This window comes from Anomaloglossus baeobatrachus, chromosome 1 (assembly GCF_048569485.1).
Source record: "Anomaloglossus baeobatrachus isolate aAnoBae1 chromosome 1, aAnoBae1.hap1, whole genome shotgun sequence".
NCBI lineage: Eukaryota > Metazoa > Chordata > Amphibia > Anura > Aromobatidae > Anomaloglossus > Anomaloglossus baeobatrachus.
Genome location: NC_134353.1, coordinates 413,238,082 through 413,260,642, shown reverse-complemented (window position 1 = coordinate 413,260,642; position 22,561 = coordinate 413,238,082). Strand labels below are relative to the sequence as shown.

At 41.1% G+C, this 22,561-nt stretch overlaps 1 protein-coding gene across 1 annotated transcript in view; it reads right to left on the bottom strand.

Annotated features, from left to right (window-relative positions):
* The window catches only part of SSBP4 (single stranded DNA binding protein 4), a 634,733-nt gene that overhangs the window by 17,121 nt on the left and 595,051 nt on the right, over nucleotides 1-22,561 (bottom strand). The window contains exons 9-14 of the mRNA XM_075352595.1: nucleotides 7,506-7,576; nucleotides 7,296-7,363; nucleotides 7,169-7,214; nucleotides 2,092-2,127; nucleotides 1,744-1,798; nucleotides 617-687 (exon numbers count right to left, since the gene is read on the bottom strand). Of these exons, the coding sequence (XP_075208710.1) occupies nucleotides 617-687; nucleotides 1,744-1,798; nucleotides 2,092-2,127; nucleotides 7,169-7,214; nucleotides 7,296-7,363; nucleotides 7,506-7,576 (347 nt within the window). The remainder of the gene's footprint in view (nucleotides 1-616; nucleotides 688-1,743; nucleotides 1,799-2,091; nucleotides 2,128-7,168; nucleotides 7,215-7,295; nucleotides 7,364-7,505; nucleotides 7,577-22,561) is intronic.

Genomic DNA, 22,561 nt, shown 5'->3' with positions numbered 1-22,561 from the left:
CGTGGAAGGGATACTATCCTGCTGCCCTGCTTCATCAGCCCCGGGTGTCCCATACCAAGGCAGCGGCAGTGTCACCAATCATCACCGCAACCCATGGGTGGCGTCACTGACAAACTCTCCCCTGGTGTCCACAATCTACTTCAATCAAATTTATGTTCCAAAATTGAAATATTGCTCTTTCCCTTCCCTATTTTACAGCATGACCAACTGGTTTAAGGATAAAAATAGAAAGTTTAAAAATTGCACAATTTTCAACAAAATTCTGATATTTTCACAAATAAAAGCAAAAATGATTGACCTAAATTTACCACTAACAAAGTACAATGTGTCAGACTTTGCGAAAACCAAAATGTATGCGAGTCTCAACATTTGTGGACACAATTGTACAGTATCCAAAATATGACTAATTGCGATATATTATTTTTTTACATGATCCCTTTAGTAGGAATCCAAAGATCAGTTGCTCTAATTGTCAGGGACCTCTGTTGTTCAGATACTTCGATGACGGTAGGACACGAGGAGAGATCTGACGCATTCACATGAATAGTCACAGAGTACGAATCTGTTATGAAACAATACTGAATGGATTTATACCTCATACTCTAGGCTTACTTACATTTGGCCTGCTTCCGCCAGGTCCTATTGGGTTCATCATTGTATACATATTCTCACTCGAGTTTGTAGAGTCTGCAAAAAAAAAAAGAAACCGGAAAGAAAAAGCAAAATACATGACATGGTTTGCAACGTTCTAATCAGCTTTGTATTTCATGATTGAAAGCAGGGATCCTGAAAATGGTAATTCATACAGAAGTAGAAAGATAAGAAAATAATACTTGATTATACTAATTAATATCATTAATATATTATTCTCAGGGTTTAGGTGATTACTTTACATAAACAGAGATTTATCAGGCTTGCAGAAATCCATGAGCTTCCTGCCAAAATAACCTGTTTATAACGATTTTATGCCTAGAAATTTCAGAAATATATTTTCTATATGGGAATTAATTCTGACAAACATGTATTATGGAAGCCATATACATATGACCGTCAAGATAAAAAGTGCTGACAAAACTTTCCGTTTTGTGTTTTGTGACATCCCGGAATGACTCTTTATTCCTTCCTGCTCCTGTTCTTTGTCCTTGGTGACCTGATTTCTCCAGACACATCCAAAAAGCAGATGGAAGAAGTCAATTTCTGGCCAAATGATCAACTGTGAGATCATGGATATGTTTTTGGGAGGACAAGTCTTGTCTAGAGTCTAATTGTCTGGATAAGGCCTTGTCAGGGGAACATTTGTTGGTAGTGATCTCTGGGTTTTGTGCACTCGAACAATCTGCTATTTTAACACTTGTGATTCTATCATATAGAAACATAACTGTTGGTTAAGTGCTAAGCTCTTCAGCGTGAATAATGCTCAATACAGTAGTAAATTAATTACAATCATAAAAATACTGGAGAACTTGGACACAATTCTCTCTTGGGAGGTCGACATCTGTTTTACCTCTGAAATGGAAAACAAATAGGCTAGACCTATGCTTCTTGGCGGATATAGAAGGTACTTCTGATTTGTGTAACATATACTAAACAAAGCAGATAATGTAAAAACCTAGACCAACTCTGGGATATTGAATGTGTGCTGGATTGACTATGAACACCTTCATCTATACTCAACACAATGTTTCATGCAATAGAAATTACATAACACAAAAATAAAAAAAAAATATAACAAAAAATATTTACCTCCGGGACTGGGCATTATAGGTGTGCCAGGTGGGCCCCCGCCACCCGGAGGACCCTAATTTAACATACAAATAAAAGAATTGGTATTAGTATGAACTACATGAATGAATCTAGAAGGATCTAACATTTTTCTCAAATGATGCCAACTTAAAAAAAAAATGGTACAGTGGTACGATGGCAAGAATACTTTTTATGACAAAACCCCAATGGATCTAATATGGCCTCATTAACAAAAGTGATAAATATAAAAAATAGTTGTTTTTTTCCATAACCTCCTCTAAACATATAAAAGCTAATAAGGGAAAAAAAACCATAGGAAAAAAACAAACAATAATTCAAATTTCTCACCACGTAGTTTCCTGGTGAAGATGATGAATATGCTATCTGAATATGGAGAAAAATAAACTGGTGAGACGAAAAGTTCGCTAAGAATAACTGTATTAAGCCTAGCAAAAGATATTTCCAACAACCATGTATTCAATTTAAAAATTACACAACATAAAGAAGAACTCTAATTGTTAATGACATTTAACACCAACAATCAAAGGGGTCACAATGTTGTGAACTTTTGATTTTCAGGTTCCACATCTCTCCATCCACTGCAGCCTCAAACATGAGAATACCTTCATTTTATACACAATAATCTTGGCTATCTCATATATAAATTTGACTTGCAACTATTTAGCATATGATTAGTTATGCAGATTCCTGTCATGTCGCTGCATGGTTACTGTTTTGATTGGAAAAATATAAATTTTCCTTTTTTATTATTTTGTTAGTATTTTGTAAATCCACCTTTTTCTTTCAACACTGACAGATTTTTCTCAAGACATGTTTGAATCTGATCGAGAGCATGTCTAGAAGGATTCAGGCATACAGAGAGGATAAGCCTGGCTTGACCACTATAGGTAGGTGCTACTGGGATAAAAATAATAATAAACTATAGAGTAAACCCCAGCACTCAAATGATAGACAATTGAAATAAATTTTGCCATTTTGAAATTTTTTTTAATTTGTTTTGGTATTCCGCAAAGAGTGCTCCAAAGTGAAAAGCAAAACACCAGACGTTTCGGCTACTGGAGCCTTTTTCAAAGTTTTGCGTGGAAAATGAATGGGAGCAACCTGGGTCACAACGGACTAACGGCGACCGTCTGCACCACTGCTTCATAAGAACTCTTCCTTTATCCCAGGCTTCCATCTACAGGTGCATCGCTCATACACCTTCTCCTTATCTCCTGACCTTTGGTCGATTTTGACAAGCTGCAAAAGTGGGCCACCTCTCAACCTACTCTTGATGGTAGTCCGTTTGTGACCCATGTTGCTCCCATACACAGGGGTTTACTCAATAGTTGAGACAAATCTGATCCCAGGTCTCTTCTGCATGTTCCCAATGTTGGTGCATAGTGGTCGACTCACTTGGGTATGTATGCAGATTTTTCTTCATCTCTACCCACAAGTGCCTTAGCTCTTTTTTACTTTGTTTCTTCCAGAACCAATATTGCTAACCTTTTGCTTGTCAGTGTATATTTTGGCACAATAATAATTAGCAACAATACAGCTATCTTGTTAAGCTGACAGCAAAATTTTAGCAAAAATGTTAATACATTTTGAAAGCAGCCATGTTTATATAGAACACAGTGGTGTAACCACTAATAGCGACAGACAACATGGCCACTATGGGACCCATGAGTTAGAGCGCTCCCCATGCTGAACACTCCTCTCTGCTAGGCATTCTAGTTTCAGTGGGATCAGTAATGGGGGTGGGGTAAAATCTATGGGACATCATACTATGTGGGAATCATACTGAGTTATGGGTCATTTTGGGGCCTGAAAATGTGTGTATATGTGTTTTTGTGTGGGGGACTGTGGAGATGACATAGCCTGTGGGTGAGAACTGTAGGTTCATTCTGTTGTGTTGACGCCACTGTGGAAACATCATACTGTTTTGGGATCACTGTGACATTATCATTCTGTACTGGGGTTACAGTTGGGAGCATTATACTGTGCATGTTGGAAATTAACTGTCTTCATATCATACTATATGTGAAGGTATTTTTGGGGTCAGTATGGCCTCTTCGTGTTCTCACATACTATGACACACCTTTCTTGTCCCTAACATGAAAGGTGTGTGTCATAGTACGTGAGAAAACTAAGAGGCTTTAATGAGGCAAACTTACTGTTTAAGTGCCACAATACATGTTCCTCTCCCTATGCATAAAATTTGTGAGGTATGCCCTACTGTGTATGCGCATTTTGTGGCATAACCTCACCTACTCAACTGAATATATTTTTGGGGTGGGGTCCCAATTTGGATTGTTACTATTGGGCTCCATGAGTTCTATGTATGCTCCTAATTGTACACTTCCCAACTGATATATCACTAGAACTCTGAATAGAAAATGAGTTGGTATTGTTACAATAGTTGCTCTGAAACATGAATCTTAAAAATTGCTCTGAAGTATAATGCTGTTTGTGTCAGAGGATCAATCACAAGTAATGCCAAACATTTACAAAGTCACACAAACTTTTATATATTGACTTGCTGTAGCATCCAGGTTGCTCGGGATAGTAACTATTTCTCTGTCTCTCTCCCAGTCTCCGTCTGTGTCTCTTTCTGCCTGTCTCTCTCTCTGTCTGTCTCTCTCTTTGTCTGTCTCTTTCCCTGTCTGTCTCTCTTTGTCTGTGTCTGTCTGTCTCTTTCGATGTCTGTGTGTCTCTTTGTCTGTCTGTCTTTGCCTATCTCTGTCTGTTTCTTTCCCGGTTCTGTCTTTCTGTCTCTTTGTCTGTCTGTGTCTGTTTGTGTCTGTCTGTCTCTGCCTGTCTCTTTCCCTGTCTGTATGGCTCTTTACCTGTCTGTCTCTCTATCTCTTTCCCTGTCTGTCTCTTTGCCTGTGTCTGTATCTTGGCCTGTGTTTGTCTCTTGGCCTGTGTCTGTCTCTTTGTCTGTCTGTCTCTGCCAGTCTCTTTCCTTGTCTGTCTGTCTCTTTCCCTGTCTGTCTCTTTCTCTGTCTGTCTCTTTCTGTGTTTGTCTATTTCCCTGTCTCTTTCCCTGTTTCTTTGTCTGTCCCTGCCTGTCTCTTACCCTGGCTGCATTGTGACACGCCAACATTTCATTTAAGGGCATAGCTGCGCATTCTTCTGAAGTTCTGGCTGCATTGTGGCTCCCAGCTCCATTGACTTTAATGGAGGCAGTTTTTTTGGCGAATAACTGTAAAGAGCGGGGTTAAAATTTAGTCTATGACGTTCCCTGAGTCAAATGGAGTATCTGTGCAAAATTTCGTGATTGTAAATACGACGGTGCAAATTCCTTTAGCGGACATATACACATACATATATACTGTACATACACTCAGCTTTATATAATAGATGGTAAAATGTTGTTCAGGTGGATATACATGTTAGACTCATTTGATATCATGTTTCAGCCACACGTCAGTGGCTCCATTGGGGCTTACATCTGATGGTCCCAAAAACAAAATTCAGGCATTTCCATCAACAAAGCCATTGTCAGGACTCTGGTTATTCTCTTTATCCTTTTTGGGCTTTTTGCCCTTTTCCAAGATGGTGTCCCCGGTTTCATTCTTCTCCATGTGTTCTGTGTCCTCTTGCCTTTATAATACCAGTACAGCCTCCAGTCCTCTGCTTGAGTGTTCTGCCTGGTTTCCTACTCCTAGTGGCATCTCAAGTTAGTTCAGCAAATCCTGTGTGAAACTCCTGTTGCTGCTCTTCAAAGGTTCTGCACACCTGCTGCTGATGCCTAGCCCCTGCTGTTGTTGTAGCCTGACCTGCTTTACTGTCATGTAAGCAGGCTTACTTAATTAACTGCACTGCATTTCTTTTCTGATCATTGTATACTGCTATGTTGCTTCCACCATTGAATGGATGCAGTAGCAGAGCACGGGACTGTTCTGGACTCTAGATACTGCTCTGCATTTGTTTTCTGACCATTGTATACTGCTTTGTTGCTTCCACAATTGAATTGATGCAGTAGCAGAGCACGGGACTGTTCTGGACACTAGAAACTGCTCTGCGTTTGTTTTCTGAACATTGTATACTGCTCTGTATCTCGCTTCGGACTTTCAGAGACTTCCTTACGGAGCTTCAAAAACTGCATTGCTAAATCACATTATCCTGTGAGGTTTTCAAGAGACTTTCCTTAAAGGCTTCATTTGAAATTTTCACAGAGGGTTTTTGTGGTCTTTATTGTTTTTCCTCTGCACTTGTTTGCTTATCACTGTGTGTTACAATACAAACTTTATCACCTATAAATCGGGTTCAGTTGTGTCTTTGCTCCACGCAAATAGATTCTTGAGTTATCCATCATAATTGTTCCAGCCATTGACTTTACTTTGTGATCTGTCTGACCTTATTTCGGCAGTGTCTACCTTTTTCAAGCAGTTGATAACTGTTTTTGTGCTCACATGAAAAAGGTGGACACTGCCAAAAATGAGCCCAGACAAACCACAAAAGGGACTCCATCTGCTTTATTAAAATCAATGGCCCTGTACACAGATATGTCTGAATCCTGTATTTCAAGGGTTCAGACGGAAGCACCGATGAAGCCCCTGGCATGTGGCCAAAACATCATGTGAATCTAGCATCATTTATTGCATGTGGTTTTTTTTTAATCAAGCTAAGTTTTTTAGAATTGACTATATTGGAAAGAAACTAGGCAATAGAAATAATATCTACCATTTTGGTGTTTAAAAAAAAAAGAATGAAATGATATGTGCTACCAATAACATTTCAATATGAAGTGTGAGTTCTAATTTAAGGGGTCACAAAAGTCAACTGGACATTACTCTGTCTCATTTTGGCTCTTCATTCGACCACCTCCACTTTTAGGGTAGGTGCCCACGATCAGGACTCGCTGCGTTCAGAACGCAGCGAGTCCTGACTGGGGGGACCGCGTGTTTCCACTGCAGGAGACTGCAGCTGTCAGTACCCACAATTAGGGTACCGTGCGCTGCGGTCTCCTGCTTGTGTTCTCCCTACGGAGGATGCAGGCAATTCCGCAGCAAACAATTGACATGCTGCAGTCTGGAAACATGCACCGCAGGTCAGTGTTTGCTGCGGAAAAAACAAGCATAGTGGGCATGGGATTTATAGAAATCCCATCCACTATGCTTGTACTGTACACCGCAGCGGTTTGGACGCAGCTGACGTATGCTGCGTCAAACCGCTCCAAATACTGATCGTGGGCATGCACCCTTATAGTGAGCTAACTGAGCAGGGTGGATGAGTATCTGTATGATGCTCTCCATTCTTAGGGTATTTTAACCTTTTAAAATTTAAAAATACCATAATGTTTCCCATGCAAGAATCCCTTTACGAGCCGCTTATTCTACAAAAAGAAATTAGGCATAACTTTTTTTTTTTTTTAAGATTGCAAGATAGAGTTGTTTCAATAGTCTCAATTGCTTACCGAATTAGCATTAGGGTTAGGCCAAGGACCTCGCCCTCCTGGGCCCCTAAAAAAAATATAGATCATTTTTTGAGATGACGAAAGGTAACACATTTCACTACATAAAATCAAATGTGAATTAGCCTACATGTTCAGTCCAGGCATTCCAGGTCCACCTAATGAATTTGGAGGAGGTCTCATTCCACTGCCATAATTCTAAGACAAAAATAATCAATTAGTTGAGAGGAAAGGAAAAAAATCATATTTAGTGGTATCAAGCAGAGAATGTTAAAATATCATATTTCAACAAGTAGCCCCATTAATAAGATCCAGAACACAGCATTTCCTAACAGGTTACCTGAGGTCCCATGCCTGCCATGCCTCGTGGTGGGTTCATTCTTTGCATGGGTCCACCCATGTTTGGATGGCCTGTAAATCAACAAATAAAAAAAAAAAAAAGACTGAAACAAGCAAAGTATACTCCTTATGTGGCATTTATACATGTATTGGAATCATATAATATATGCCCTTCAACTAGTTGCATTAAATATATTAACTTACTAAGCGCATGTATGTAGGAAGGTGCAGATAGGTTATAGAAGTATGCAAAATTATAAAATATATACCCTCAAATTAAATCAATACAAAAAAAGAGAAATGATCATAAGTATATAGTTAACAAAATATAACAAATAAAACCTCATTAAGATTATTGAATCAAACTATGTAACTAAAGCAATGACATATTGTATATGGCTGGCATACCTTTATCTATTGTACAGGAGAGGACAGCTGACTGAGCCTTTCTATACAGTGGACCATGACAAAAAAAAAACAACAAACCTATTGTGACGCTGAGTCACTTTTCACTGATAAGTCATCAGACAAATGAGTGAAGGAGTCTGGGGTCAAATACCAGGAGAGCATGTCAAAGGCAAAAGGCAAAAGAATGGTCAGAGGGCAAAGTCTGGGATCAGGCAGCAATGGTGGGAATACATCAAAGGCAAAGGAGCAAACAAATAGTCAAAAGGCCAAGCTAGAGGGCAGGCAACAAAAAAAGATCCGCATATCAGAACAGTAAGCAGTAGGAACACACACCTTTAACCATTGCCAGCTAGCGGAATAGCCAGGTAATCATCTAAAAAGGGAAAAAAATCAAGTAGACCTGGCAAGATTAGGCAGCTGAGTTGTCACTCACAATACTGACAGCACAGCATGCCCTTAGCTCTGATTGGACGATTAAGCGGTCATTGCATCCCTAGGACACCATGAGTAGTGAAATCATGAAACATATATATAGTGTATACTGGTTTGTTTTTATACAAGTGGTGTCCATGGACGATGTATGCAATTACAGTGGCATGAACGTTTATAGGGGGTATACTTTGGAAAATCTGCCCAATGCATGTGTCACAGAGACCGCCCGGGAGATCATGCAGAGCCCACCGCTGCAATCAATATGTCACGAATAGCACTCTGCCACTCTGCTATGTTCAATTATCAGGACAATATGCATTTGTCTGACGATTGACGGATGAGGCAACTGTGACTGTCACTACTGTGACACATTTACAGAATGTATAGAATATATACACCTGATTCCAATACATGGAATTATATATATATATGTATTTAGCAGATTGAATAATAAGGTAATGAATGGACTGGATGGGTTAGGTTTAATTTAGTATTCTTATAATTGTTTATTGGTTTTAAAGTGACAAACAACAGAAGGAACAGTTTTAAAAGATGAGTCTAATGTTTAATGATGTCCATGGCTTGTAATGAAAGAAGGCCATGAACAGTGTAAAGTTAAGTAAAAATATGCTGATGCTGTGATGTGGCCCAATGCTGGTATGTGCCCTCATCGTGGTGCAGCCACCATCCTGACATGTGCCCCCATCCTGCGGGGTAAGGGCACTTTCAGACATGTTCAGCGCAATCCGCCACTATGGAGAATAGCGCAGTCCGTTAACACACTGCGCTATTCTCCATAGACTTGTATTGACGACATACTGTAACGCAAGTGTCTGAGTTGCATCCGCTGGACGACGCTGAGTCATTATTTTGACGCAGCGTTGGGTGGAGGGAACACTACATGTAGCGTTTTTTGGGTCGTTAAAATAACGCACATTGACAGATTCCGTTGGAATCCGCCAAGGTGTCTAATGATTGTCTATGGTGGCGGATTCCGCCGCTATGCGCTAAGCGGCGGAATCCGCTGACAAATTCCGTCATGTTCTACTGAGCATGCTCATCATGTCCAGCAGAACGATCTAAATCATTTAAAATCACTCCTGGTCTCTCTCCCCTCTCTCTCATACTCACCGATCACGGGCGCGGCGCTGCATGGCTGTCACAAAGCTCCGGCAGCTTTTCCTCTTTTGAAAATGCCAGCCACTCATTATTCAATCTCGTATTCCCTGCTTCCCCCACCCACCGGCGCCTATGATTGCTTGCAGTCAGACCCACCCCCACGCTGAGTGACAGCTGTCTCACTGCAACCAATCGCAGACGCCAGAGGGCGGATCTATATCATGCAGTAAAATAAATAATTAAAAAAATAACGACGTGCGGTCCCCCCCAATTTTGATACCAGCCAAGATAAAGCCACATGGCTGAAGGCTGGTATTCTCAGGAAGGGGAGCCCCACATTATGGGGAGCCCCCCAGCCTAACAATATAAGCCAGCAGCCACCCGGAATTGCCGCATCCATTAGATGCGACAGTCCCGGGACTCTACCCGGCTCATCCCGAATTGCTCTGGTGTGGTGGCAATCGAGGTAATAAGGAGTTAATGGCAACAGCCCATAGCTGCCACTAAGTCCTAAGTTAATCATGGCAGGCGTCTCCCCGAGATACCTTCCATGATTAACCTGTAAGTTAAAGAAAATAAACACATACACCCGAAAAAATCCTTTATTTGGAATAACAGACAAACCCCCCCTCTTTCACCACTTTATTAAACCCCTAAATACTCCTCCAGGTCCGACGTAATCCACAGAGGTCCCACGACGCTTTCAGCTCTGCTACATGAAGCTGACAGGAGCGGCAGTAGTACACTACCGCTCTCTATCAGCTCCACGCAGCAACTGAAGTGAGCCGCGCGATCAGCTGTGCCCTCATTCACGTGACCCGTGGACACAGCTCTTGGGTGGAGGACTGCAGCTGTGGCCGTGGGTCATCTGAGTGACGGCACAGTTGATCGCGCGGCTCACTGCGGTCACTCAGGGGATTTGCGGTTACCTCTCTCTCTCTCTCTCCTCCCGACCGCAAATCTCCTTTTCCCGGCGAAACTTTAAAAAAAAAAAACAAACAAAAAAAACAAACGGAAAATGTTCTTTTACAGGAATCCGTTACGTTATTAGCACACTATTTGCAATGCATCCGTCACATAACTCACTGTGCCGGATGACTTGTCACAACGCAAGTGTGAAAGCAGCCTAATGTGTGCGGCGGCCGGAGTGCGGGGTGGGTGGAGTCGAGCGGGCCCATGGCACTGAGAACGTCAGTGCCGGGGGCTGCATGACTGGGGACAGGTGAGTGTGTGTGTGTATGTGTGTTCATGTGAAGTGCAGGGGGGCGGAGCCAAGTGAGGAAGTGTCGGGCGCCGTCCTGTCGGCTTGTAGTTCGGCCTGTTCAGTTAGACTCCCTGCACACGTAGCCAGGGTAAATATCGGGTAACTAAGCAAAGCGATTTGCTTGGTTACCCGATATTTACCTTGGTTACCAGCGTACACCGCTTAGCGCTGGTTCCTTGCACACATAGCCAGGGTAAATATCAGGTAACTAAGCAAAGTGCTTTGCTTAGTAACCCGATGTGTACCCTGGTTACGGCTGAGCCGTTGGTTGCAGGCTCCTTGGCAACAGTTGTGACTGTAATGACGTCATTTTGGAGCAAGACAGACAGACATACAAAATAAGGCAAATATATATATATATATATACATATATACTTTGGTACGGTAACTGCCAAACCCCATAATAATCCAGGAAAAACTAACTGCCACCACCAATTATTTATGCAAGCCAATTTGACACCTGTTACTGATAATGTTTGGCCTCACAAGGCTTCAAGGATGCGGTTTATAGAGCAAAAGAAACAAAACTATTAAATGTTATATATTTAATCTGAAAAGTAGTCTGTTTTTTTTATAAAAGTATACAAAAGATGTTACAAATGGGATAAAACAATGCAGTATATACAATTACATAACATAAAATGGATAAACAATAGAAAAGTATTTGACCTGTGGCACAATTCTCTTTTTGAAAGGAAGCTCTCCTATTAGAAAATATGAAACAATACTACACAGACATGCATCTCCCAACATCGAACAAAGGCATCAACTCAAAATCTGTATTTTGGACAATCTCTCCTATATACCTTCCCTTGGTGACCTTACATGGGGCTGGTCATGGGACATGGCTCCGGTTTCTAGAAAATTATGGAATCACCAACTTTCAGGATATCTTCACCCCTGGAGGTCCCAAGTGTAAGATTTTAATGTCATATTTCCTTTCATGATTTTGCCTTTCCATAGATAGGAAATATGGCATATTGTCATCCATCTGCACAATTTAATTTTGGGGCTGATGTGCCAATCTCACAATTATGTAATAACATGCATGTTATTCCACTTGGGATCACAATGCCAAAAATGTATCTCCCATAACTGTAGGATCTACGCTTTTTACAAACCCTCAAATATTTATAATTTGGCTTTGGCTCCAGTCCGTCTACTGTCAGTTCTTTGAAGTTCAGAAGAGTTATCTATTAATGTGACAGAAATGTCCCTTCTCACACTCTGTATACACAGAGCCCAGGCTTTGTGTCTGCTTTACATCAGATACACCAGTTCAATTACCTGTTCACACCATGGGGTCCATTCTGAACAGAGGCCAGATGTTGAGTGCCATTTCTTATTTTATTCCCAAATTTTGGGCCACATTTTAATGCACTAGTCCTCTTTTACAACATTATGACAGTATGCCTTTGCCAAATGGCTTTGAGACAGACTTTAACAAGCCTATACACAGTATTAATAAAGTTTTATTTCTATAGCGCCAACATATTCCGCAGCGCTTTACAATTCAGAGTAGGTGAAGGTAGACCGTAGCTTACGGAGATTTGAACCTAGTATCACATTTAGATGGAAAATGTAAACCCAAAGGGAAATAAAATGGAATCAGCCCAAAACTATACATCTATAAACTGCATATAATAATGGAACAGGATGGAAGATACAAAAATAGCACCATCTCCTCCTAGCTTTGGGCAGTTGTTTAGTTCTTTGTGCAGTCGCAACTCTTCCATTATGTAACAGTATTCTATTAGCTATGAAATCAATAATATATATGGCCATAGATATTCTGGTAGTCAATCATTTTGTTTATTTGTCATGAAATAATCTAGTACATGTTATTTGAATACAAAATGGAAAAGGATGAGTTTTACTATGATGTCATTTTTGTCTGCTTTTTTGTTGTTAAATTGGAGGGGTGGGGCGTTGTAGCTATTTCTTTTTGCAGCATGTGGATTTTACCCATTCATATCAAATGGTACCTTATATCCAAAGGTTAAATGGCTGTCTTTATATTTTTGTTGCTTTTTTTGTTCTGATTCTGCAACAATAAATACTTGAATAGTGCAGCATATAGGTGCAAACTTAAAGAAGCACTCCCATAAACATTTTTATTGATTAAGCGTGAATATATGCATGTAATGTAGTGCGAGTGTAATAATATACTCACCTACCATTCCTCTCCGGTGTCCAGTGCCGGTCTTCTCCTTTGCTCAGTGACCCCACTCCCTCTGCAAACTCCTCCAGCTCATGCTGTGCTCTGTGTAACCCGGATTTGACTCATAAAATGCAAGTCTATGTAGCGTGAAGTCAAGACTCCATAGGATTTCATAGTAAATGAGACATCTGGGTAACACAGAGTGTAAAATGAGCCGGAAGGTCTCATTTGTGGTGACACCACTGAGAAGAGGAGAAGACCAGCGCTGGACACCAGAAAAAGCAGCGGTAGGTAAGTATATTAACACACTCAGACTATAGTAATTGCACATATACACACATTTAATCAGTAAAAAAGTTAGTAGGAGTGCTTCTTTAAGATTTGAAAAAAACAAAGAAGGGAGACTAATGTGGTTCTTCTGCACTTCTGATAACACGCAAAGGAAGGATATGATAAATTGGTATATGAACTGCAGTTTGTATTAATATCAACGTGTTTCTAAGTCGAGCGACTTCTTCCTCTGGATATATCCACAGTAAAAACCAAATCACATTGTCAAGAACTTAAATACAAAACACATTCAAGCAAGGGTGCCAAAGAAAAGAAGAGGACATTTGGTGTGTCAGTGAAAAATCAATTGACGGTTACAATAAAGCTCATCACAGAAAAAGAGGCAGTACCCCAAGAAGAATTCAGACGACTTCGAAGTGCATTTATAGTAATAAAAATGGCAATTCAACCACCAATTTATTGCATCCTTCCTGGCATGTAATCAGTAATGCAGAAAAAACACACTTCTTTGTTCTTTTCTTCAATCTCTGCAGCAGCTGGTCTCCTAATACTTCAAGAACATCATATTGTGATCTGCATTACAGAAGGTGAGCACATCACTGTAATACTCAGTATCTGTGGATCTTGGATAAGGCCCTATTGCACCTATCCTTTTCCAGCTTTTCTTGAAGATTTGGCAATGCTTAAATTTCAGTTTAGAAATTGGAGTGTAAAATTTGGACCAAATATGCAACATGTGAACCTGGACTTAGTAACCATATGAGGCTCAAAAATCCAGGAGTAGCCATTTTCTGTCATGCACATTGACCAACGTATGTGCACAGAGTGACTGTGTGCAAAGGCTACTGTATATAGCTCTTTAGTATGTAATCTTATACCATGTATGCTAGAGCACAGTTCTCTCACAGAAGGAATGCTTTCATAGAAGTATACCCCTAAGTATATGTCATAGATAGCATAGAAAGTATTGTTTTTTATGAGGACTCTAGCTCCTTAGTTGCTTTAAATCGCTGTAAGGAACAAAGCATATTCCTGGCTACAGTGTAAGTTTTTTGGTAGTAATATATTTTGAAGAAAAGCTTAAAAAGTTTTTTCATTAAATCTGTGTATATGTACATGTAATGTAGTATCAGTATGTTAATATACTCACCTACAGCCACTTTCTCTGGGATCCAGCACCATTCTGCTCGTCTTCTGAGTGACGTCACCATTCTGCAGACTCTCTAGGTAACTCCACGCTATGTATGACCCAGAAGTGGCTTTTGCAATGTAAGTCTATGGAGCCTTAGGCGAAAGAGACTCCAGAGAATTACATTGTGACTTTCATCTTATAGAATGATCCAGATAGTCTAAAGAGTGATGACTGTGCTGGACACTGGAGAGAGCAGCATTAGGTGAGGATATTAATACACTCACACTGCATTACATGCACATATACACACATTTCATTGAAAAAAAACTTCATGGGAGGGCTTCTTTAGGCTGACCAAGTACTTTCAAATCAACGGCCGTCATTCACAAATAAACAGCATTTCTGCTGATCAAAGCCTTGCTGAGGCATAAAATCCCCTAAGGGGACTGGTAAAATCAATAACAATGTAAAAAAAAAACAAAGTTCAAAATCATCCCCCCTTTTGCCCCATTGAAATTAAAGTAAATAAATAAAAAAAAAAATACCCATATTTGGTATTGCTGGGTTTAGAAATGCCCTATTAAAATATAAAATCAATTAATCTGATCAGTAAAGTGAGCTAGAAAAATAATGAAAATGCCAGAATTATGTTTTTTTGATTGCTGCAACATTGCATTAAAATGTAATAATAGGCAATCAAACAACACATCTACCCAAAATGATATAAATAAAAACGTTAATTCAAGTTGCTTCTTCACTGTAGACATTGACACTGGCATTTTGTGGGTACTATTTAATGAAGCTGCCAGTGTAGGACCTGTGAGGCATCGATTTCTCAAACTAGAGACTCTAATGTACTTGTCTTGTTGCTCAGTTGTGCAGCGAGGCCTCCCACTTCTCTTTCTACTCTGGTTAGAGCCTGTTTGTGCTTTCCTCTGAAGGGAGTAGTAAACACCGTTGTAAGAAATGTTCAGTTTCTTGGCAAGTTCTCAGTTGGAATATCCTTCATTTTTAAGAACAGGAATAGACTGTCAAGTTTCACATGAAAGTTCTCTTTTTCTGGCTATTTTGAGAGTTTAATGGAACCAACAAATGTAATGCTGCAGATTTTCAAGTAGCTCAAAGGAAGGTCAGTTTTATATCTTCTCTAATCAGCAAAACTATTTTCAGCTGTGCGAACATACTTGCACAAGGGTTTTCAAGGGATTTCTAAACATCCATTAGCCTTCTAACACAGATAGCAAACATAATGTACTTTGAACACTGGAGTGGTGGCTGTTGGAAATGGGCCTCTATACACTTATGTAGATATTGCATTACAAACCAGACGTTTGAAGCTAGAATAGTCATTTACCACATTAACAAAGTATAACGTGTACTTCTGTTTAATTTAATGTTAGCTTAGTCTATATGTGTGTGTGTATATATATATATATATATCATTGCAATGCAGACAATTCGTTCCACAAATTGTTCAATGTCCCATCCTGGTCCCTTATTGTACCATTCTACGCACGCACAAACACAAACAAACACACACAAATACGCACAAACACGCAGAAACACACATATTATGCTCACCTTACCTTCCGCTCCCTCGCCGACCTCCTGGTTCTTGTAGTTCGCTGGTACAGGATGTGCATCGGGTAACCATCACGACGATGGAGGATCTTCCGCTGCCAGCACGCTGACGTCAAATGCATGAGCCGCTTACCTCTTATTGGTCAGCGCGCTGCCTTTGAGCAGCGACTGACAGCGGAAGTTCCTCCCTAATCACGACGGTTACCCGATATACATCCTGTAGTGGCGAACTTCAAGAACTTTTGTCGTTCATGCTGACTTAGCTTAATATAAAATGATGAAACATCTTTTTGCCGTTTACCCAGTAGAAGAAGTGTATGTATTCTTGGCTCCAATCCAACTTACTTCTTTATTTTTCTGTACTTCCTTAAAATAAACCAGTCATCTTTTTTACTCGGACCCGTGGTCATCTCTGGTCTCTGTAGATATATCACATGCATGCCTGACATTTGACTTATGATTTGAAATGCAGACAGATTAAGACATGGATGCATACTTGAATTGCATCACCCGAAATTCCCCTTTATCAGTGGAATGCATCAATACATTCCACCACAGGTCCTCAATGCGTTCCACTGCAAGTCCTCAATGCGTTCCACAGTGTCCCAGGTCCCCCTGCTAGCCGGAAGCAGTACAGTATCACCGCACATTTGTGTGTGTGTGTGTGTGTGTGTGTGTGTGTGTGTGAGTGCTGGCCAGAAGCAGGGGAGGACCGCTGTGGAGCACACAAGTATCTGCTGGGAAATCCCGCTGTTTATTGAAGGAGGACTTGGGAGTAATGCAGATGTCCGGTGTCTGGTACGCATGATTTTCCTGGGGGGTGTCTGCCTTTTTTGGGTGGGGTTAACTTGCCCCCAACCTATGTTTCCTCAAAAATAAACCCTACCCCAAAAATAAGCCCTAGCGTATTTTTCCGGGCAAAAATGAGTGTCTTATTTTCGGGTTAATACGGTATTAATCGTTTGCTCAGATAGAACATTCATTGGCCAGTGTAAAAAGACCATTAAATCAGCTTCAGTTATTGAGCCATTAAAGATAAATTTGCTGTCACTGAATTGTGAGTTACCATGGCAGTTGAAAGAGAGATGGTGGCAGTAGGGCAACTACAATATGAGGAAAATAGCAGAGGTAAATGATGTCTGTAGGATGTTACTATGAAGCAATATGATAAGAGAAAACCCTGATACACAGCACTTCATGAAACCTTGTGCATAGCACATATGAAATCACAAGAATATGGAGGAACAGTGGGGCTGGAATACATTAGTGAATATGGACCAACACCCTCTCTTTTGACCTTAGGGAGTATCAAGTGTCTCTCAAGATGCTATAATGGTATCATAAAAACACTATATTATACTATATAGTTGTTACCTAACGTCAAGCAAACTAGGCATATGTGGCGCCCTGAGGCTTCAGTTGCTACAGGGTACTGCCTCTCTTTTAAGATGTAGTACTCATTCTGGGTAAGGAGAGGTTAATCACTGCTGTTTCTCACATTCACACACCACAAACAGTTAGGTGCCTTCCCACTGGGGGGATGACCTGGGGTAGAAAGGGGGGTGGCCATCACGAAGCATGGGACTTTCCTGGTGACTAAGACAGCCACCTGAGGGGCAGGCACCACTTGGGGAAAAGGGAAGGAGCATCTTCATACATGGTTAGTTAGCCCTGGGCACAGCTTGGGGTAAGATGCACTTGGGGTCCTCGGTCCACTCTCTTTTCTACTTCAAACTTCTGGGAGTGCCATAGGGCCCGTGGTTTGGAGCATCCAGCTCAGCCCGGGTTCTCTACAGCTACACGAGATTCCAGGGTCTGCAGTGAGTGCTGGAAACACCCGCGACCCATTCCACATTCGACTTACACCAGGATTGGAGGGACCCTGACCAGAAAGGACTCACAGTGGGAACACCGGTGGTGACCTCGAACTGCTCCGGATCGGCTGTGGCCCATAACAGCATTGACCAGTGCTTCGGGAGCGGCAACCGGGTTACTTAAGGGACTGTGAGTAAAACACCTGGAACCCACAGAGACTGTGTCCGCCTGTCATTCCCGGCACCGCCGCCTCGCGTCTCGGCACCCGCCATCACTACTCCCCTCATCATCCTCCCTAGGGCCCGCTCCACCTGTGGGGAGCAGAAACACCTTAGCTGCTACTACCATCCGCCCTGGAGGACAGCAACAGCAGCGGCGGCTAATTTCCTGGCCGCATACTGCAGGTGACGTCGCGAAATCAACCTCCACCATCATCCTTATCTCCCCTCTCCCTCCGTGTACATCTCGGGGTCACGAAACCGGGTAGGGCCCCCTGACAATCACCGGCCCAGTGACAAGTATTTTCCACCGAACCCTGGGGTGCTACACATACGCCTGGGATAGCAGCCTTTTTCTCCATCGATTATGGTGATGGGATGAATGAATCTAAGATGTGACTCTCAGACAAAACCCCTAGAACTACAACATATGTAAGTGAGACCCTTCTCATGCTCCTAGTAGTGTACTCATAATACTTACTCTTAACGTGGAAGCTGGCCAAACCTCAGAAGTTGTTAAAGGCATTACAGCAGGTAGAAAAGGGCACATTATGTGGTCTAAACGGCAGTGAATTTCCATTGCTGGTGCCAGCTGCTGAGCAGCGCCTCAAAGGAGAGGTAATGGGACGCCTAGCATCGTCCCTCTGCTCCTCCTGCTACCTTTTCCCAAGCAAAGTTAAAGTCACCATATGGTGTTAAAGCAGCGTTCAGCGATTCTAATTCATGTACTTAGGATACACTATACAAGTACTCCTTAATGGCAGAGAAGGCCTGTCTGGGGAGTGCTCAAGAAGCAGCCTATTCTGCTTTGAAAGGCTGCTGTAAAATGCAGCCCTAATCTTGGTGACACCATAATTATTTCTGCACTTTGTCCTTTTATGTGCCCAGAACTAATGAGCCATTGGTGAGATAGGCAATATGAATCGTAATGCAGAGCAGAACATTACAGCATTGTCACTGGTCACATTTTTTTATAGGATGTCGAAGTGCCATGCCATTACATGGCAACATAGGTAGTCAACAGCACACACACACACACTATATTCATACTCTATACATATCATACACAACTAGTAGAAATACAGAAAATTGTTTTTTTTAGTTCATCGGAATATACGATGATAGAAGGTTACTAGTTTAAAGGAAAATGGAAGGCGTTTCACAAGAAAAAATATACATGTTTTTGGGATTCTAGAAATAATTTGAATACTTTAGGCCCATAAATATATTACAAAAATATAGTTGTGTATAAGTAACTAAAAAAAATAATTCTGAAAATTTCAAGATGCTGATTAGACAGCAGGATGACTGCACAGGTGTGCCTTAGGCTGGCTTCGGCGAAAGGCCACTCTAAAATGTGCATTTTTTTCACTTAGCACAATGCTACAGATGTCTCAAGTTTTGAGGTGCAATTGGCATGCTGACTGCAGGAATGTCCACCAGAGCTGTTTCCCGTGAATTGAATATTCATTTCTCTACCATAAGCTGTCTTCAAATGCGTATCAGAGAAATTGGAAATACTTACAACCGGCCTCGCAACCGCAGACAATGGGTAACCACACTAGGCCAGGATCTCAACATCCAGCATCTTCACCTCCAACATTATCTGAGACCAAACATTTTGACAGCTGCTGCAACAATTGGTTTCACAACCAAAGAATTTCTGCACAAACTGTCACAAACCCTCTCAGGGAAGCTCCTCTGCATACTAGTCATCCTCATTGGGGTCTTCCCTGACTGCAGTTCATCGTCGTAACTGACTTGAGTGGGCTAATGTTCACATTCAATAGTGTCAGGCACATTGGAGAGGTGTCATCTTCACGAATGAATCACGGTTTTCACTGTTCAGGGCAGATGATGGCAGACTGGCAAATGGTGCCCTAGCCCCCGGACTTTTATTGGCCTTTTATTTGTGGCCAGCCAAAGGCACACCTGTGCAATAATAATGCTGTCTATCAGCATCTTGATATGCCATACGAGTGAGGTGGATGGATTATCTCAGCAAAGAAGACATGTTCATTAACACAGGTTTAGACACATTTGTGAACAATAATTGAGAGAAAAAGGCCTTTTGTGTACATGTTCATTTATATTTAAATTCTATGTATAATATGTATGTATAACATGTATAACAGAATATACATATATGTGTGTCAATAGATAGATAGAACCCTTTTTTTTTTATTATTATTATTATTATTATTATTATTATGGACACTATTCGCCCATTCATTAAATCTGATTGCCAAATTCTCAGGACGCCAGTTGCAAGGCTCTGTTTGCTGACACCTTGACCTATAGATAAGGGGGATGGAGGATGATATGAATATCAACGAGCAAAAGCGGCCATGGTGTGGCAGCAAGGTTTACTTTTACTGCACTGCAAGAACTATAGCAAGGACAAATAAAGGAACATTTTCTTACAATTGACTTGCAACTGTTTTCTACTCAAAACCACTGTTACTAGTGCTACTATTACTAATACTGCCAATTATCTGTGTTATATGTCTGTATTAGTGACCCCAGGCCTCAGGGATTCTGTCCAGATCAGATCTTTATAAAATATTTTTATTAATGGATGTGGGACTAGTGGTTGCTCTGTAAAAGTGACTATTAAAAAATCCATCAAAATCAACATTTGTGACTACTTAATTCAAAGGAAAGGTGCAAAGCTTGGCAATGGCACACTAAGGGTGGCATTCACTTCAGGCCGAGCAGAAGAAAGCACCGAGAAATAACAACGCAGATTAATTGCTTGTCGGAGCTGCAATGTAAAAGCAATGTTAGATGTTACTGTATTAGTATCAAACCGTATTGATTTTTATACAACATTGGCCTCTATTCCTCATTTACGATTTTTTGCCTGAGGTATTTGCTGATCTTTATTACACCAAATTCATGAAAAATATGCACGTGGTTTGTGAGTTAGGTATAAAGTCAAAGGTCTTCTTTCCTGTCATTATACAGCAAAAAAATCCACAAAAAATATGACTTTTAAAAACAAGGATAACAATACACCAGGGGGTCTGGAGAAGTTTGGCGCCAAATCTAGCGAGTACATGTAAAACAGACTTAAAAATGGCAATGATAGAATAATAAATTGGGTGCAAACAAGAAAACAAGGCGCAAAATACACAAAACGATACAAAAAACAGGCTACTATGTTATAAATGCTTCATAACACAAATGAAGCAATACAATAATTCATAGTAAATCTAAAACCAAGGCTTCTACTGTATTCATCCAGTGTTTATACCAGAACATACTTGGTATAGTGTTTATAGCAGAGATCTGGAGTAAAACACAAGGCATTTTCATGTCAGTCTTGGCCAGTTCCAACAAATGGTTGGACATGGGGTAAGACGTGACGTGGCACCACGTGCTCTTCTAATTCATGATCTGTGGGGTACCTTGCACCAGAAATCTAAAACTCCAGTTGCTGAACAATGCCAGTCTTGATCAATCGGAGTCATAAGGGGGCTTTACACGCTTTGATATCGTTAATGAATTGTCGTCGGGGTCACGGTGTTTGTAACGCACATCCGGCGTCATTAACGATATTGCAGTGTGTAACACTTAAGAGCGCTCTGAAACGATCGCAAAAGAGGGCAAAATCATTTGCCGCGGAGAGGTCGTCCTGAAACAAAAAATCGTTTTCTGCTTTTTAGCAATGTTGTTTGTCGTTCCTGTGGCAGCACACATCGCTGTGTGTGACACCACAGGAGAGACGAACATCTACCTGCCTCCACCGGCAATGAGGAAGGAAGGAGGTGGGCGGGATGTTTATGTCCCGCTCATCTCCGCCCCTCCGCTTCTATTGTACAGCTGCCGTGTCGCAGAGCAGGTATGTGCGTGTGACGCTGCCGTAGCGATAATGTTCATTACGGCAGCGATCACCACATATTGGCCGTACGACGGGGGCGGGGTGTTATCGCGCTCGACATCACTAGCAATTGCTAGCGATGTCGCAGCGTGTAAAGCCCGCATAAGAGTTTGTAATGAAAATACCATATTACTATCAGCACAAAGTAACTGCTCATATCAATTCCAGTCCCTTGTATTAGTCATAGCTAGAAATGTAACTCAAGGATGAAGGATTCGGCGTTGGATAAAAAACAAGTAGGTGGGAAGGTGCACTATACTGCTCAGCTCCGTTAAGGATGTATTAGCATATCTGAATAGAGAATGATTTCTGGCAAACACTAGACACTAAAAGTACAATTTTTGTCATGGTTACGTCCCCTATAAAGTGCTGTGCTTGCATTGAACAGTCATTTTTTTGCCAACAGACTCCATTGAACCCTCTCCCAACAGATAATTTACTATTAAGTGATATGTCTGTCCCAGATTTTGATGCAAGTTCAGAAACTGAGCCTACACCAATGTCGTCAGATAACGGCTGTAATACACAGTCAGCATCTGCCTTTTACAGAAACAGGTGGAGCCAAGCTCTGCATGCTGCTGTAACCTACTATGTATTGCAATATTGTTATATTGCTGTATACAAACAGGTGTTTGGACGATTGCAGATTCAAGTCCCCAAAGGGGATTCACAAAGTTAAACAAAAAGTTTTACAAATTAAAAAAAAAAAGTATTTCCAAAAAATAAAAAAACAAGTTTAAATCACCCATGATG